The sequence below is a fragment of the Egretta garzetta genome, unplaced genomic scaffold, assembly GCF_000687185.1.
Source record: "Egretta garzetta isolate BGI_Z169 unplaced genomic scaffold, ASM68718v1 scaffold2, whole genome shotgun sequence".
In the NCBI taxonomy this organism is placed as follows: domain Eukaryota; kingdom Metazoa; phylum Chordata; class Aves; order Pelecaniformes; family Ardeidae; genus Egretta; species Egretta garzetta.
The window spans coordinates 3,415,083-3,427,701 of record NW_009258894.1 but is presented as its reverse complement, the minus strand read 5'-3'; the positions used below and the strand labels follow the sequence as shown (position 1 = coordinate 3,427,701).

At 42.2% G+C, this 12,619-nt stretch overlaps 1 protein-coding gene across 1 annotated transcript in view; it reads left to right on the top strand.

The window, feature by feature from the left end:
* The first annotated feature begins 5,580 nt into the window (after positions 1–5,580).
* The window catches only part of PLEKHH1 (pleckstrin homology, MyTH4 and FERM domain containing H1), a 44,335-nt gene continuing 37,296 nt past the window's right edge, over positions 5,581–12,619 (top strand). The window contains exons 1-2 of the mRNA XM_009634181.2: positions 5,581–5,721; positions 11,394–11,456. Of these exons, the coding sequence (XP_009632476.2) occupies positions 5,581–5,721; positions 11,394–11,456 (204 nt within the window). The remainder of the gene's footprint in view (positions 5,722–11,393; positions 11,457–12,619) is intronic.

Below are 12,619 nucleotides of genomic sequence, written 5' to 3'. Positions count from 1 at the left end.
GCCTTTCTCCCCCCCCTCTTTTCTTTCCTCAGGGTGACGGTAAGGGGACTGACCCGAGCGTTCTGGGGGTGGCGTTGTGTCATCTCTGTTAATTGAGGTTTGCTGCTTAACATAAGTGGGCTTGCCTTCGGGTCTGGGACTTTGGTCCCTGGAGCTGCATGGGGGAGGTGAGGGGAGGAACGGCGACACGGGGGGAAAAATGCAGCCCAAGAGTAAATATAGGTAAGTCCTGCGGTCTCTTCCTGGTAAGCCTAGGTCTGCGGAGCAAGACCTCTGGAGGCGGAATGGCAAAACCAGGAGCCCTCTTCCTGCCTTCTGGCACTTTTACTACTCATGCCACCTGCACTGATGTAGAGCAGATTTTTTTTTTTTTTTTCCCTTTCCCTGGCCCTTGCCAGTCATAGACTCATTTGGTTGGAAAACCTTCCCACAGCTCATCACACTGTTTTTTCCCCATGCTCTGCACATCGCAGGCCCCACTTGTGAATGGGAAATGACCGTGTGGCTGAACAATTCCCTGGGCTCAGGGTTAAAAAGCTGTTGTGAAGTGGAAAATGAGGTGACCGGGGCAGGGAGTTGATGAATAGTACGGGGTTTCCACACTGCCTTTTGACCATTGCCCATACTGCTGACACTCTTGGTGTTGATGCAGTGACATGGGAGGAAATATCTCTCTCACTTAGCATATTACATTTATCATGTTTCTACTGATTCCTTTTGTAGTAAGATAGTAGCTGAAAGTTAGACCAGTATGCAGCTCTGGTGTTCAGGCAGGGTCTGGTGCATTTTACTGGCAGGTGCTAAGAACTGCACTGCTTCTTTGCTGACTGAACCCCTATAACAGCCTGGGTAAACTGGTTACTGAGCTGAGGAGATGCTCATATTTGAAATACAGAAATACCATTTCACTTGTCTGCATTGTTTGCATTGAATGAACAAAGCTGCAAACGTTCTACTTGCATTTGTATCTGCACCTGAAAGTCTTCATGTTGATTAATTGCTTTTTATTCTCAGAAGGCTTTTAGGGTGGAAATATACAAAGTCTCTGAAGTGTTTTGAATTCTAATGTGGATCCACCAATATCTGGGGCATCAGCTGAATCTGGTCTAAAACAAAAAAAACCTTTGGTATTTCGTGATATTCTGGTTTAAATTTCAGCTTCATCAGGCTTACAACTGGGTATGGGCACTCCAAGTAAATATATTCATATCTATTTTGGATATAGCATTTAGTGTCAGAACTGTCTCTGGTGTTGATCAAAACTTACAGGTATAGTCAAAGTTTATGTATGTCTTATGTATGAGTTCAGCAGTTGTTTCAGTCATTCTTTTATTTTTTCCCCCACTCAGTTCTAAGGACTTTGTAGCTCCCATTATCTTCACTGGAAGTTGTTTGATACTTAGCTCTGAAAATCAAGCTGCTCTTTAAGAAACGTCTGTATGCATTTAAGAATGAAGTTTGGAAAATCTCAGCTTGCTTGAACAAAGTGGCTGCCTCCTATTTTCCAAGTTCCTAAAGTATCCGATTCCCAACTTCTTCACATGCCAAAGGGAAAAAAGAACCAATTGTATATAACCATACAAATATGGTCTATATAACCAAATAAAGTTTTATCTGATACGAAAAGTACCAATATCTGGGGGAGGGGAGGAATCAAAGAACTTAGTGGATTAAGATGGTTAAGAATTACCAAAAAAATGGTCTATGAAATGGCAGGTCCAGTAGCAAGGATTTAAAGTCAGTCTGTCAAAATAAAGTTGATATTGTAAATCATAAAGAACAGATGAACTGCTTATGTTTAGGTGAATGGGGGAGAAGGAATGATGCGTTTAGCAGTAAATGAGAATTCAGAATAAATTTGAAGTTGTAAATAAAGTTGTAATTTAGGTGTAAATGTGAGATGTGATATAGTATCTTTCTCTGAAAAAGGGTAAGGTTTTTGCTAGAGAGAGGATGGCCTTCAGAAATGATTTGATATGATGACACATGGGGAAGTTACTAGCTTCAGTGGAGGAGGTGGGAATGACAGGATAGACAGAGAAATGACAAAAGAGAATGTGACAGCACTGTGCTGAAGGGGCGCTGTTAGAAGGCAGGTATTTTACTGGAAGAGTTGACTGACCCGGGGGATTAGTAAGGATGTGCTAAACTCTAATGGCACAAAGTAAAACTGCATAGTAGAAGTAGTAATAAAGTGGGTGCAAAATCTCGGAGACCGGTATTTAGAAACAGCAGAGGAGGAAAAGATCTGGATATGCTAATCAATCATAGGGTAACCATGGGCCTGTTAAATTTTGCAATGGACTGTAGTACAGAGATCCTTGATCTTGCGGAGGTCCGGCACAGACCTGCGCTTCATTAATCTGTTGCAGTACCATTGTAATGGCCCCTCTGCACTCCAACGTCTGGCATTTGCAAAGGCAAAGCCAGCTGAGATTCCTCTCTCCAGTGCATAGAATCATTAAGGTTGGAAAAGACCTCCATGATCATCAAGTCCAACCATCAACCCAACTCCACCATGCCTATTAAACCATGTCCTGAAGTTGTGTTGGCTTGTCTGTGAATGTCAACCACCAGTGTAATGTGGTTGTAAAAAAGGCAAATGCAATCAGATGAGGTATTCCCTAGGAGAGTGGAAAGTACTAAATGCCTTTACGTAATTCTCTGGTAAGGCTGCATGTTGCCTTCCAGGTGCAGTTGTGGTCAGCCGTGTCTATGAAGGGAAGTGAGAAAGATAAAACCCAACTCTTTCACATGGTGTGCACTAAAGCTGGAACAGGTGTAGGGGGAGAGCGGTGAGCTTTTCTTATGAGACTAAATGAGCCCCTTATCTCCAGTCTTGCAAAATGAGGTCTTTAAGGGGAAGCTTTTGAGATCTATAAATATACCAAGGGGTAAATATGAGGGAGGGTAAAAAACTAGCTAAGCTGAAGGGCAATATTCTGCAAGAATGAACAGATACAAGCTGGTTATGATTATATTTATGCTGGTAATTAAAAGGCGGTTCATTAGAGGGGTGAGGTTCTAGAACAACAGGAATAGTGGGAGCAAAACTGCCTGCATGGTTCTAAGGAAGGGCTGCGTTCATTTATGAAAGTGATTATGTGATGCAGTTGTCTACAATAAGAAGGAATGAGACTTGATGATTCAGGACGTCTATCCCACTCTTAAAGATCCTATTCAGAACGGGGTAGTTTAGTTCAGCCAGAAGTTATGGGCTGTCTGAGGAAATTACTTTTGCTCTGGCGTAAGCTGTGTGGTAATTCAGACTCATTTTACTTTCTGCCATTAATTCATATGTCTTCTTTGGACTTAAATTCTATGAATAAAGACTAAAAATCTCTTTATGCCTATATGAAAGAACAGAATTTAATGTGAGAGTTGAAGTAGTATGTCTGGAACAGAGTTAGCTGTAAACAAACTTACGGTGTTGTAGGATCCTTCCATGACTAGTATACTCTTTTGGCTTGAGAAGGGCTGATAGCACTACCTTGGAGGGAAACCCTACAGCTGTGGAAAAGGATGGCCTCTGTATTTCTGTAAAGCTGTGGGTGTGCTGCTTGTAGAATGCTGGTCTTCCTTCCTATCACAGAGTGTTTCCAGCGATACAGTACTGAACGTGAGTGTGCCTTTTCCTTATTTTACTTAAACCTACCTTCTGGCCTGGAATAGTATTTTCCAAATCACTGGAAAGGCAGGCAACAGAGTACTGTGTCCAGTTCTGGGTTCCCCAGTTCAAGAAGGATGAGGAACTCCTAGAGAGAGTCCAGAGGAGGACTACAAAGATGATTAGGGGACTGGAGCATCTCTCCTATGAGGAAAGGATGAGGGAGCTGGGCTTATTTAGCCTGGAGAAGAGAAGACTGAGAGGACATCTTATAAATACTTACAAATATCTTAAGGGTGGATGTCATGAGGATGGAGCCAAACTCTTCTCAGTGGTGCCCAGCGAGAGGACAAGGGGCAATGGACACAAACTGAAGAATAAGAGGTTTCAGCTGAACATGGGGAAGAACTTTACTTTGAGAGCACTAGAACAGGCTGCCCAGGGGGGTTGTGGAGTTTCCTTCTTTGGAGATACTCAAAACCTGTCTGGATGATGTCCTGTGCAACCTGCTCTGGGTGAACCTGCTTTAGCAGGGGGGTTGGACTGGATGATCTCCCGAGGTCCCTTCCAACCCCTGCAATTCTGTGATTCTGTAACTCACTGCCTAGAAGACTTTCTATTACTGAACAAAGCAACCTGTATATAAAATAACTTGCAGCTAAAAGGTATAAAATATGTCTTCCTTAACTCAGAACAGCAGGGATATAGCTGGATAGAGTGGCTTGCTGTGTTATGTATACTTACACTATTATGTATACTTAAGGTAATTTGAATCCAGGTCTCTTAAATGCAAAATATGAGTGAGGTGGCCTGGCAAGTGGGTACAACTAGAGGGATGCCTTAAGCTTTCCCACCCTGCAAAAGCAGATATAAAGGCAATGAGGCTGAGTGACTTCACTGCTCTCTCCCAAGTCTTGGCTTGTTACTTTGGTCCCAGTTCAGGAAAGCAATGAGTTTGCTTGTGAGAAGGTGAGAAGTCTCTTTAATAAGCATGGGTTTCAGTGTTTTGATGAAGCTGATAAACTAATAACTGTTCTGGCTTTGTAAACATTTGTTATTGTAGGTTTATACAGCTGGCTGCTGGACTGCACACACTGAGTTGGTATTATAAACCTGTTTGGGAGTGCTTACAAATACCTAATTTTGATTAAGGACACTTATTACCAACATTTTACATATCTCTTAAAATGAACACAAAGTATCTGAAATGCCTAAATAGTTACTGAGTAAGAAAATACAACAACTTCAAAACCCACAGCTTTTTCCACTTTGTGGAGTTGTGTATCTCTCTTGATGTCTATGAGGACTTCAGTAGACCTGTATGTTTTGTCTTCAGTCCTAGCTTATTCCCGGCTGGGATCTCTTTGTTTTAACAGAGTGGTTGTTTAGATACTGTGGTACAGCTACTCTTCCACTCTTGTAGACTGACTGTATCAAGTAGTTAAGGATTGCGAATACCATTGCGTCATACATCACATCCTCTTAACACAGTCTGTGTGAGATAAGGCACTGGTGCCCCAAGTTAACAATGGGTATGTGACCTGAGTTACCTTTAAGAGTCACTTTTAGTGACTTGAGAGTTTACAGCCATACTGGTACAAAGGAGGCAGGAGTAAAAATACTCCTAGTCTATAGGTAGATGCTGAAGCAGGGCTGTAAGGATGGCAGTGAGGCTGCTTGTGGAATATATGGTATGATGAATTAGTAAATTATTTACTCACTCTGAAAGTAAGAGTTTATTTGACTATTTATCTGTTATCCATTAAAAGTGACCTCTGGCAGAGGGCAATATCAATAACTTGGGATACTACTACTTCATCTTCTGCTTGCAGAAGAAATGGCCTTTGTTACTAGTCCTGTAAGATGGGCCAAGGAAGACTAGGCACAGGGGGTGAAAAGTTTTTGAAATATGGGGTTTTTTTCCTTTCTTTACTGTAGGATTTTTAGAGCACCTCAGACGACATTCCACGTGGATGATTAACTTCACCATGGCAGAACTCGCAGTGGAGAATGGCAGCTGTATGGACTGGCAAAAGCGATGCCTTGCATTGGAGTCCCAGCTCTTCAAATTCCGCTTGCAGGCAAGCAAGATCCGAGAGCTGTTAGCTGAGAAGGTGAGGCAGTGGTGGCATCTTCTACTTTGCACTGAGTTATGGCATGAAAGCAAAAAATCCCTAACTGCTGAGCCATCCAATAAAACTGTTACTTGCAGTGGGGATCTGTTTCTTGATTATAGTATGTCATTAGACTCTGCTTATCACTTGAGATACAGAGATGTGCCTGTCAGTGGTGTAAAGTGGCACTAGTGAAAATAAGAATTTGGCTTTGTTTACTGGAAAATCCCCAGGTATTCAGATTCTACTGGAAAACACTGTACCAGCAAGATTCTGGATATCTAAAGTGACTGAGGCTGCTACAGAGAAAAGATGGTTATTTTGGATAAGAACAGCAGGATCAGGACTTGACTGGCAATAGAAAAGCTTACAGGAGTGCAAATTATGCTGTAATGTTAAAAGACTGGAAAGGGGTAGGCGTGCTGTCATAGTGTTAGAACAACATTTTGTATCCAGTCAAAAGATTCTGTGGATACTGAACAGCAGGGCTGAGGTACTTTGAGATCTGGAAGTCAGAAACTTGCATGGCATCTATCTGGTTTTAGAGGCATCTACTACTAATCTCTTTCAAGCACACCAAGTGAACTCATTTGTGATCCTAGGGGAGAGGTCTGGCAAAGACTTGAGGGTTATGTTGGGGCTTTTTTTGTTTCTAACATGATGTGGATTTTTGGTGTTTTTTCTTTACCTTAAATTAAGTTTATTTTTCAATTTGGATTAAAGCTTTTTCACCAACCTCTAATTTGCATAATATCCAAGTTTGTAGCTTGCTGTAGGGTTCCTTCTTTGTTTCAAAATGTGGCTTACATTATCACAGTCCAGTCCAAGATTGCTCAGATATTCAGTTACTATTGGAAAGTGAGAACAGTTTCTTTCAGTCACAGTTTGTTAATGAAGTTGAAGTCTTTATAACTGACTGCAGTTTACTCCAAATGCTTTTAAGTTATACCTGATGACAGATATGTTCTAAACTCACTTTTGCTCCATTTTCTGTTATGTAACTTCTATGTGTATATTCTTGTTTGTTGGGTTTGGATGTAAAAACATCCAAATGACATCTACTTTGAATGGAGTAATTTGCATCCTTGCTTTCACTGTAATTGCATTTCCATTAATGCTGTATACTATGTGAGACATTCATTCCACCCTTCATATTTTAAGAAATTATGCAATTCTAAGCACCCTCTTCAACTCTTCAGGGTAGCTTCTGAGATGGACCTTACTGATTACTTGCCTTGGAAAACACTGGAAGTGGTCGTGAAGTCCATTTAGATACAGGTGCATTAAAAAAATCATGTATAGCTGTGGCGCAGGTCTGCTAAAGACAACCAGTACTCATGTGCAATACTCTACACTTCCTGCATTATGGAATCTGTGGCCTCATGCTTTATTAATTCCTGTGTTGAGAAGCTTCCTGACTACCCCCACACAAAATAAAGAAACCCACCTATCAAACTGTCTTTTTGGAGAACAGACTTGCCAGCGATCTTTTGACTGTCTCTTTAGGGAGGTTTGTGGGCTGTGGCAGAGAATGAAATTGTCATCTGCTTCAGAGGGCTCCTCCAGGAAGGGGCCTGACTGCCATTAATCCAGCCTTTCAGTTAAAGCGATGTTCCCTTTGTTAAGATTAAGGAGCAGCTTGGTTCAGTGATCAGGTTACTCTGTAACTACTTGTACAGTGCTATTGTAGGCTTACTTGAAGGGTCAAAGAGCTAGCAGGTTTGCAGTTCCCTGCTCTGAATGTCATGCGGGAAGGGGAGCGCCTTGGGGACTGTGGGGCAGCTCCGGCAGGCTCTCCTGATGCAGGTGGACTTGAGGCACCAGAGCAGGTGCTCAGCACACAATGCTCATGCTGGGCACTGCTGTTCGGAAGTGTCCTGCGCCTCAGGTTCCCGACTGCTCTGCAACGACTTGCTCAGAGACTCTCCTTCCCTCCTCATCTGTTGCCACAGGGCTCCCCAGCAGTCACAGCAACACCCTTCTCCCTCCTCAGATGGGTAGCGATGCAGAATTGAAGAAGGCACGTGCTTTATGTGTAGTGATGCCAACTCCAGGGATTTTTATCATATGTTTTATCAAAACTGCAATTTTTATTTTTTTTTCTTGGTTCTATCTGTGAGAATGAAGAGATTCAGACTTATTTGAAAGAGTACTGCATTTTCCGAAAGGTTGCGGGGGGGGAGATCTTGAAAAATGTGAAGTAGGCACAGTTTGAAGCTGTGTTGCCAACCTGTGGTGAGCATTGCCCCTGAGATCTTACGATATGGTTTTCAGCAACAGGAAAACCAATTATAGAGTGGTTTTGCTAGGGAAAGTGAAGAACAATGTTAACAGGGGTGTGATACTTGCTCACCAGCTAGATTGTCTCAGGGGTCTAGAAGCTGCTGCTTGAAAGGCTTGGAAACCTGATCCCCCACATTTTAAATCAGTCTTTATAACCAAGTTTATGATTTTAAGGCAGATTTTACTGTTAAAAAACTCACAAGAAAACCCAACCACTCATGCCTGGCATTGGTAGTACAATGAATGCTAACAGTTTAAATACTTCAGATGTTTAAAATCCGCTTAGATTGAATAATCTAGATCGCTGTTCAGAACATGAGGAATTTAAAACCCAACAGTTCAACTGCCAGTGCCCTAGTTCACATGGCCATGAACTTCCACGTTGATAGCCATCGAGCAGCACCACCCAAGCTGTGCAGAACTTGGCTGCAGGTCAGCGTGGCAAAGGGACCCTAGCCCCTGGCCTCCTAGATAAAACTCTGCCTTTTTGCTGGACCCCTGCAGGGCATGAGACCCCCTGGGTCCTGCCTTGTTGTGGACATCAGCAGGGATCTGGTCTCTTTGGAAACAAGCGGTTGTTTCCACTCTGACTTTCTGGTACACACACAATGAAAGGGATACTCCTCTGGTGGTGAGCAACATAGCAGGCTGTTGCCTTGGCAGCAAGACGACCTGGTTAGGAGTGAGCTCTGGAAGAGAACAACAGGAGGAAAATGAGGCTGAGACATGCAGGAACTTTTTTTACTCTATTTTATTTAGAGTTCTGAGCCATCAGGATGGGGAAAGCCTGCGTGAATGGTTGATAGGAGGCTCTCTTGCAACTTTTAGAAGGGCCATCTGGGTAGCTTTTAACATGTTTCTGTCTTACTTAATAAACAATGAACATTTGGAAAAAGCTTCTTTTGTCTCCTGCAAGCATGGCTGTACAACTGGGCCTATTTCTCTCCATACGAGCTGTCTGGGCTAACGTTTGGGAGAAGAGTTACTTGAATTTGGCTTGGTCACTAAGTTTTTTTGTGACCTGGGTCAAGTTACTTAGTAGCATTTGTCAAATTATAAAGCATTTTGAATGAAAGAACCCATGTAAATACCATGCATTATTATTAATTCATTGAGGGATTTGAAAGAGCCTTACAAGCATGGATGTATTAAATCTGAATGCACCCCACTGAGACAGCTGACACTGGGGATGGGTGAAGTAATCATTTTGTGTACATGAGAAACACAGCAGTTATTTAACAGTTCATAGTAGGACAACCCAACAATGTAGTACAGGAAGTTAAGAAAAGTACAAGTTCATTTAAGGCTATGGAGGGAATTAGGGTGACAAAAGCGATTGATTTGACTGGAACTTAGCCAGCTCACCATGCTTGCACAAGAAGTTTCATAACTTTTTAGTCATCAGGAATGGTCCCAACATACATTCTCTGTCCTGATCAGGAACCAGGACCACTAGCAATGCAAAGCAAACTGTCATGAGGCTGAGACAACAAGGAGTTGTTCAGTCAGAACGGTGCTGTCTTCTTAAAATAACCCAAGTCTTTCATGGAGATTGCTCACCTTGTGGAGGATTGAATTAGTCTAAGGGCACAGCCTTTGGGAAAAGGCTCGGAGATTCATCTAAAGCCTGTGCTGTGAATTAATGTAGACCCTGTCAGTTCACCAGAAAGACAGCAGAGGACATTGACTCTGAAGGTACCGTCGTAAACAGTCTTTGTTTCACAAGGGGTATTATGTCTCCAGTTAGCATCTGTCTTTCACTGATGCATTTTGCTGCTACCTGTCTGTGGTGATGACTATCCACAGTCTAATAGATAATAGAACATATCACTGTTCCTAATGGACACAGACTCATGTCATAACCCAGACCACTGCTGTCAGTGCTAGATTGCCTTGAGCTAAGTATCTACCAGGGCTCTTGGAGGCTGGGTCTTCGGTCAGAGGAACCTTGGCTGTCTGTGTAATCCTTTGTGGCACCTTTGTCTTCCTCTGCCAAAGAAATGTTCTTGATTTGGATATTAAGCTACAATGACTGTGATGTCCTTGATTGCTGTACTGAAAAAGCAAACATGAGAGATATCATGGTAAATGTGGTACTTTCTGATCTTTGTGGTTTGAATTTGTTATGGCATAGCTTTTTTAGTTGTATGACCATTGAGTTGTCTACATATATGTACCTTTATGATATATTTGTCAATAGGTGTTAGTCTGATCTTATGATCAATGTGTATGTATGAAAAGGAGAGTTGTCTTGTTGCCGTCAGAAGGAAGGGAAATGGGAACACAGGAATGCTGACATCTCCATTCCAGGCCCCATTTTCAGAAGTATTGGTTTGGTCCTCATAGTGACCAACCTGAATACTCGGCGCCAGTGCTTTATCAAGAATCATAAAATGCGTTGGAGAGAAAAGGAGCTTGGTTCCCCTTATAGTTTGTTTTCTGCTTGAAGCATGATTCTTTTAATCTTCTGAAGCTGCTTCTATGCCATTCCTTCATTAGTAAAACACAGGTAAATGCTGGAAACTCTGTGAAGCATTCCTCAAGTTTTGCAGCTTAGTGAATGAAACTTAGTGTCGCTGACTTTGTATTACTGGGCCTAAATCTGACACCCATCGAAGCAGAGCAGGTGGTGAAGCACTGAAGGAGATCCGAAGCTGCTATTAAAAAAAAAAAAAAAAGCTGGGGTCTAGTGGTAAGTAGTTGTTAGAGGAAACCCAGGTACATCTGCATTTTGCTGAGAGTGAAATGATTTATATATATTTAGAATAAAATTCTATTCAGTGTCCTTTGACTTCAATAGCAGCAATGTTCAGATAAAGAATCAGAGAATTGCCAGTTTGCAAAGCTCTTTAAAATGAAAAGAAAATTAAGGTCACTGTTAATCTTGTCAATTATGAGTCGGTGATGCTTTTGCAGCCAAAGCAAGGTATTCATCGGTTATAGTGTGGCATCACAGAGAACCTGCTGTGGGCTTTCCAAGATGTATTCATTTTTATTTGCCATTGTGAATGAATCATAGCTGAAATAAAAACAGGAAAAAATGGCACGCTGTAGACGGGCTTCTTGCAGGGACAGACCATGGTGTGTAAATTGTAGAGACGGGGTCAAGACTTTGGGACTATTCCCTTGACCCGTGTAATGAATGATGAAGCTCACTAATGAGAAAACAGTTCTGGTAAATTCAAAATAGGAAAGACGACTGGAAAAGGTCAAAGACCTTTTTTTTTTTTCCCCCCCCCTCCTGATCAAAGCTGTCAAGTTAACCCAAAAGATGCCAAAGATCTGTAGACCTGCACAAGAAATGGAAGATTCTTGAATAAAACAGGTGAATTTCCAGGTGATGTTAATTTCTTTCTTTCCCCCTCTCCCTGCCTCTTCTGGCTCTGAAGATGCAGGAATTGGAACAGAGAGTGATCGAAGCAGAGCAAAGAGCTGAGGATGCAGAGAAACAGGTAAGAAATTCTCTTGTGGTTGCTTTGGTACAAGCCAGGCAGGAACTTACTCTAAATTCCCTCCAGCCTGGCATACTCTGCAGTGCTGTGCTCTGCTAGGGAAACATTGATTTACAGTGGTGAATGGATTTTCTGGTCTATTTCCCAGACTTTGAGCCTGAGCTACGAACAGGCGCCTAAATAGGTTCAACCCTAAGTGAAAACCAGCACCTTATATCTTCCTCTCAGCTTTACAGCCTTTACTCCTTCATCCATGATAGGCATGCTTGGCTGTGGAAAAGGAAGGGGATGTTGTACCTCAGGATTAAAGTGCAGAGAGCTGCCTGGCAGGTCCTCAGAATACAAAATACTTAAGAGTACTGGTAAGGACTTGTCTACAAGTAGAGAAGGTTCTGCAAAAGCAGTAAGGCTGTGTCTGCAAAACCTATCCATTGTTTTGGACTTTCTTATTAGTAATTACTGCTCTGGCTTGGGAGCCCATGGAGAAAAGCAGTAAGAGCTGGATTCATTGCATATTACTGTAACTATCTAAAAATTAGGCATATTGTCTAAGCTATGTTTCTTGAATAATGGAGAGAGAGAAATTTCAGCTTGTGAATAGGTTGTAAAGAATAATGGACCTTTGGGAAGCAGACTGTTGTACAGTCTGTGCTGTAAGGATTATTATAAAAACCAAAGAGCCAGGTAGGGCCAGATGTTCTGAGCTCCTGCATCACTGCAGACCGCTGCTGAAGGGAAGATTTGAAGTGAACCAGCTCCCTCCAGCCGGACAAGAGCTGCAGGACTGAGCATTGAGTCAGATATTAAAGTGCAGAACTAAGCTGTGCAAGATGGCTGAGAATGGCTGTCAAAGAGGACTTCAATAGTGAAGGACTGAATAGGCAGTGTTATAAGCACTGGGAAACGTATTGCCTAGGAATCAAGAATTTGAAGCATCTGGTAAGGTATTCTGTCTGCAGAACATACTTTTCCATGCCAGTTTGATATTGGCGTAAAGACTTTTTTCTGACCAGCTTAAATATAGGAAAGATGCTATGTCTAGCCACCATGTGGTTGGCATCTATGCAAGATCAGCAATTGCCAACCGAGAACAAGAGTTGTTCTTGAGAGTGGTATCAGTAAGGCCACACCCAACCAAGACAGGCAAAGGTAATATCGTCACT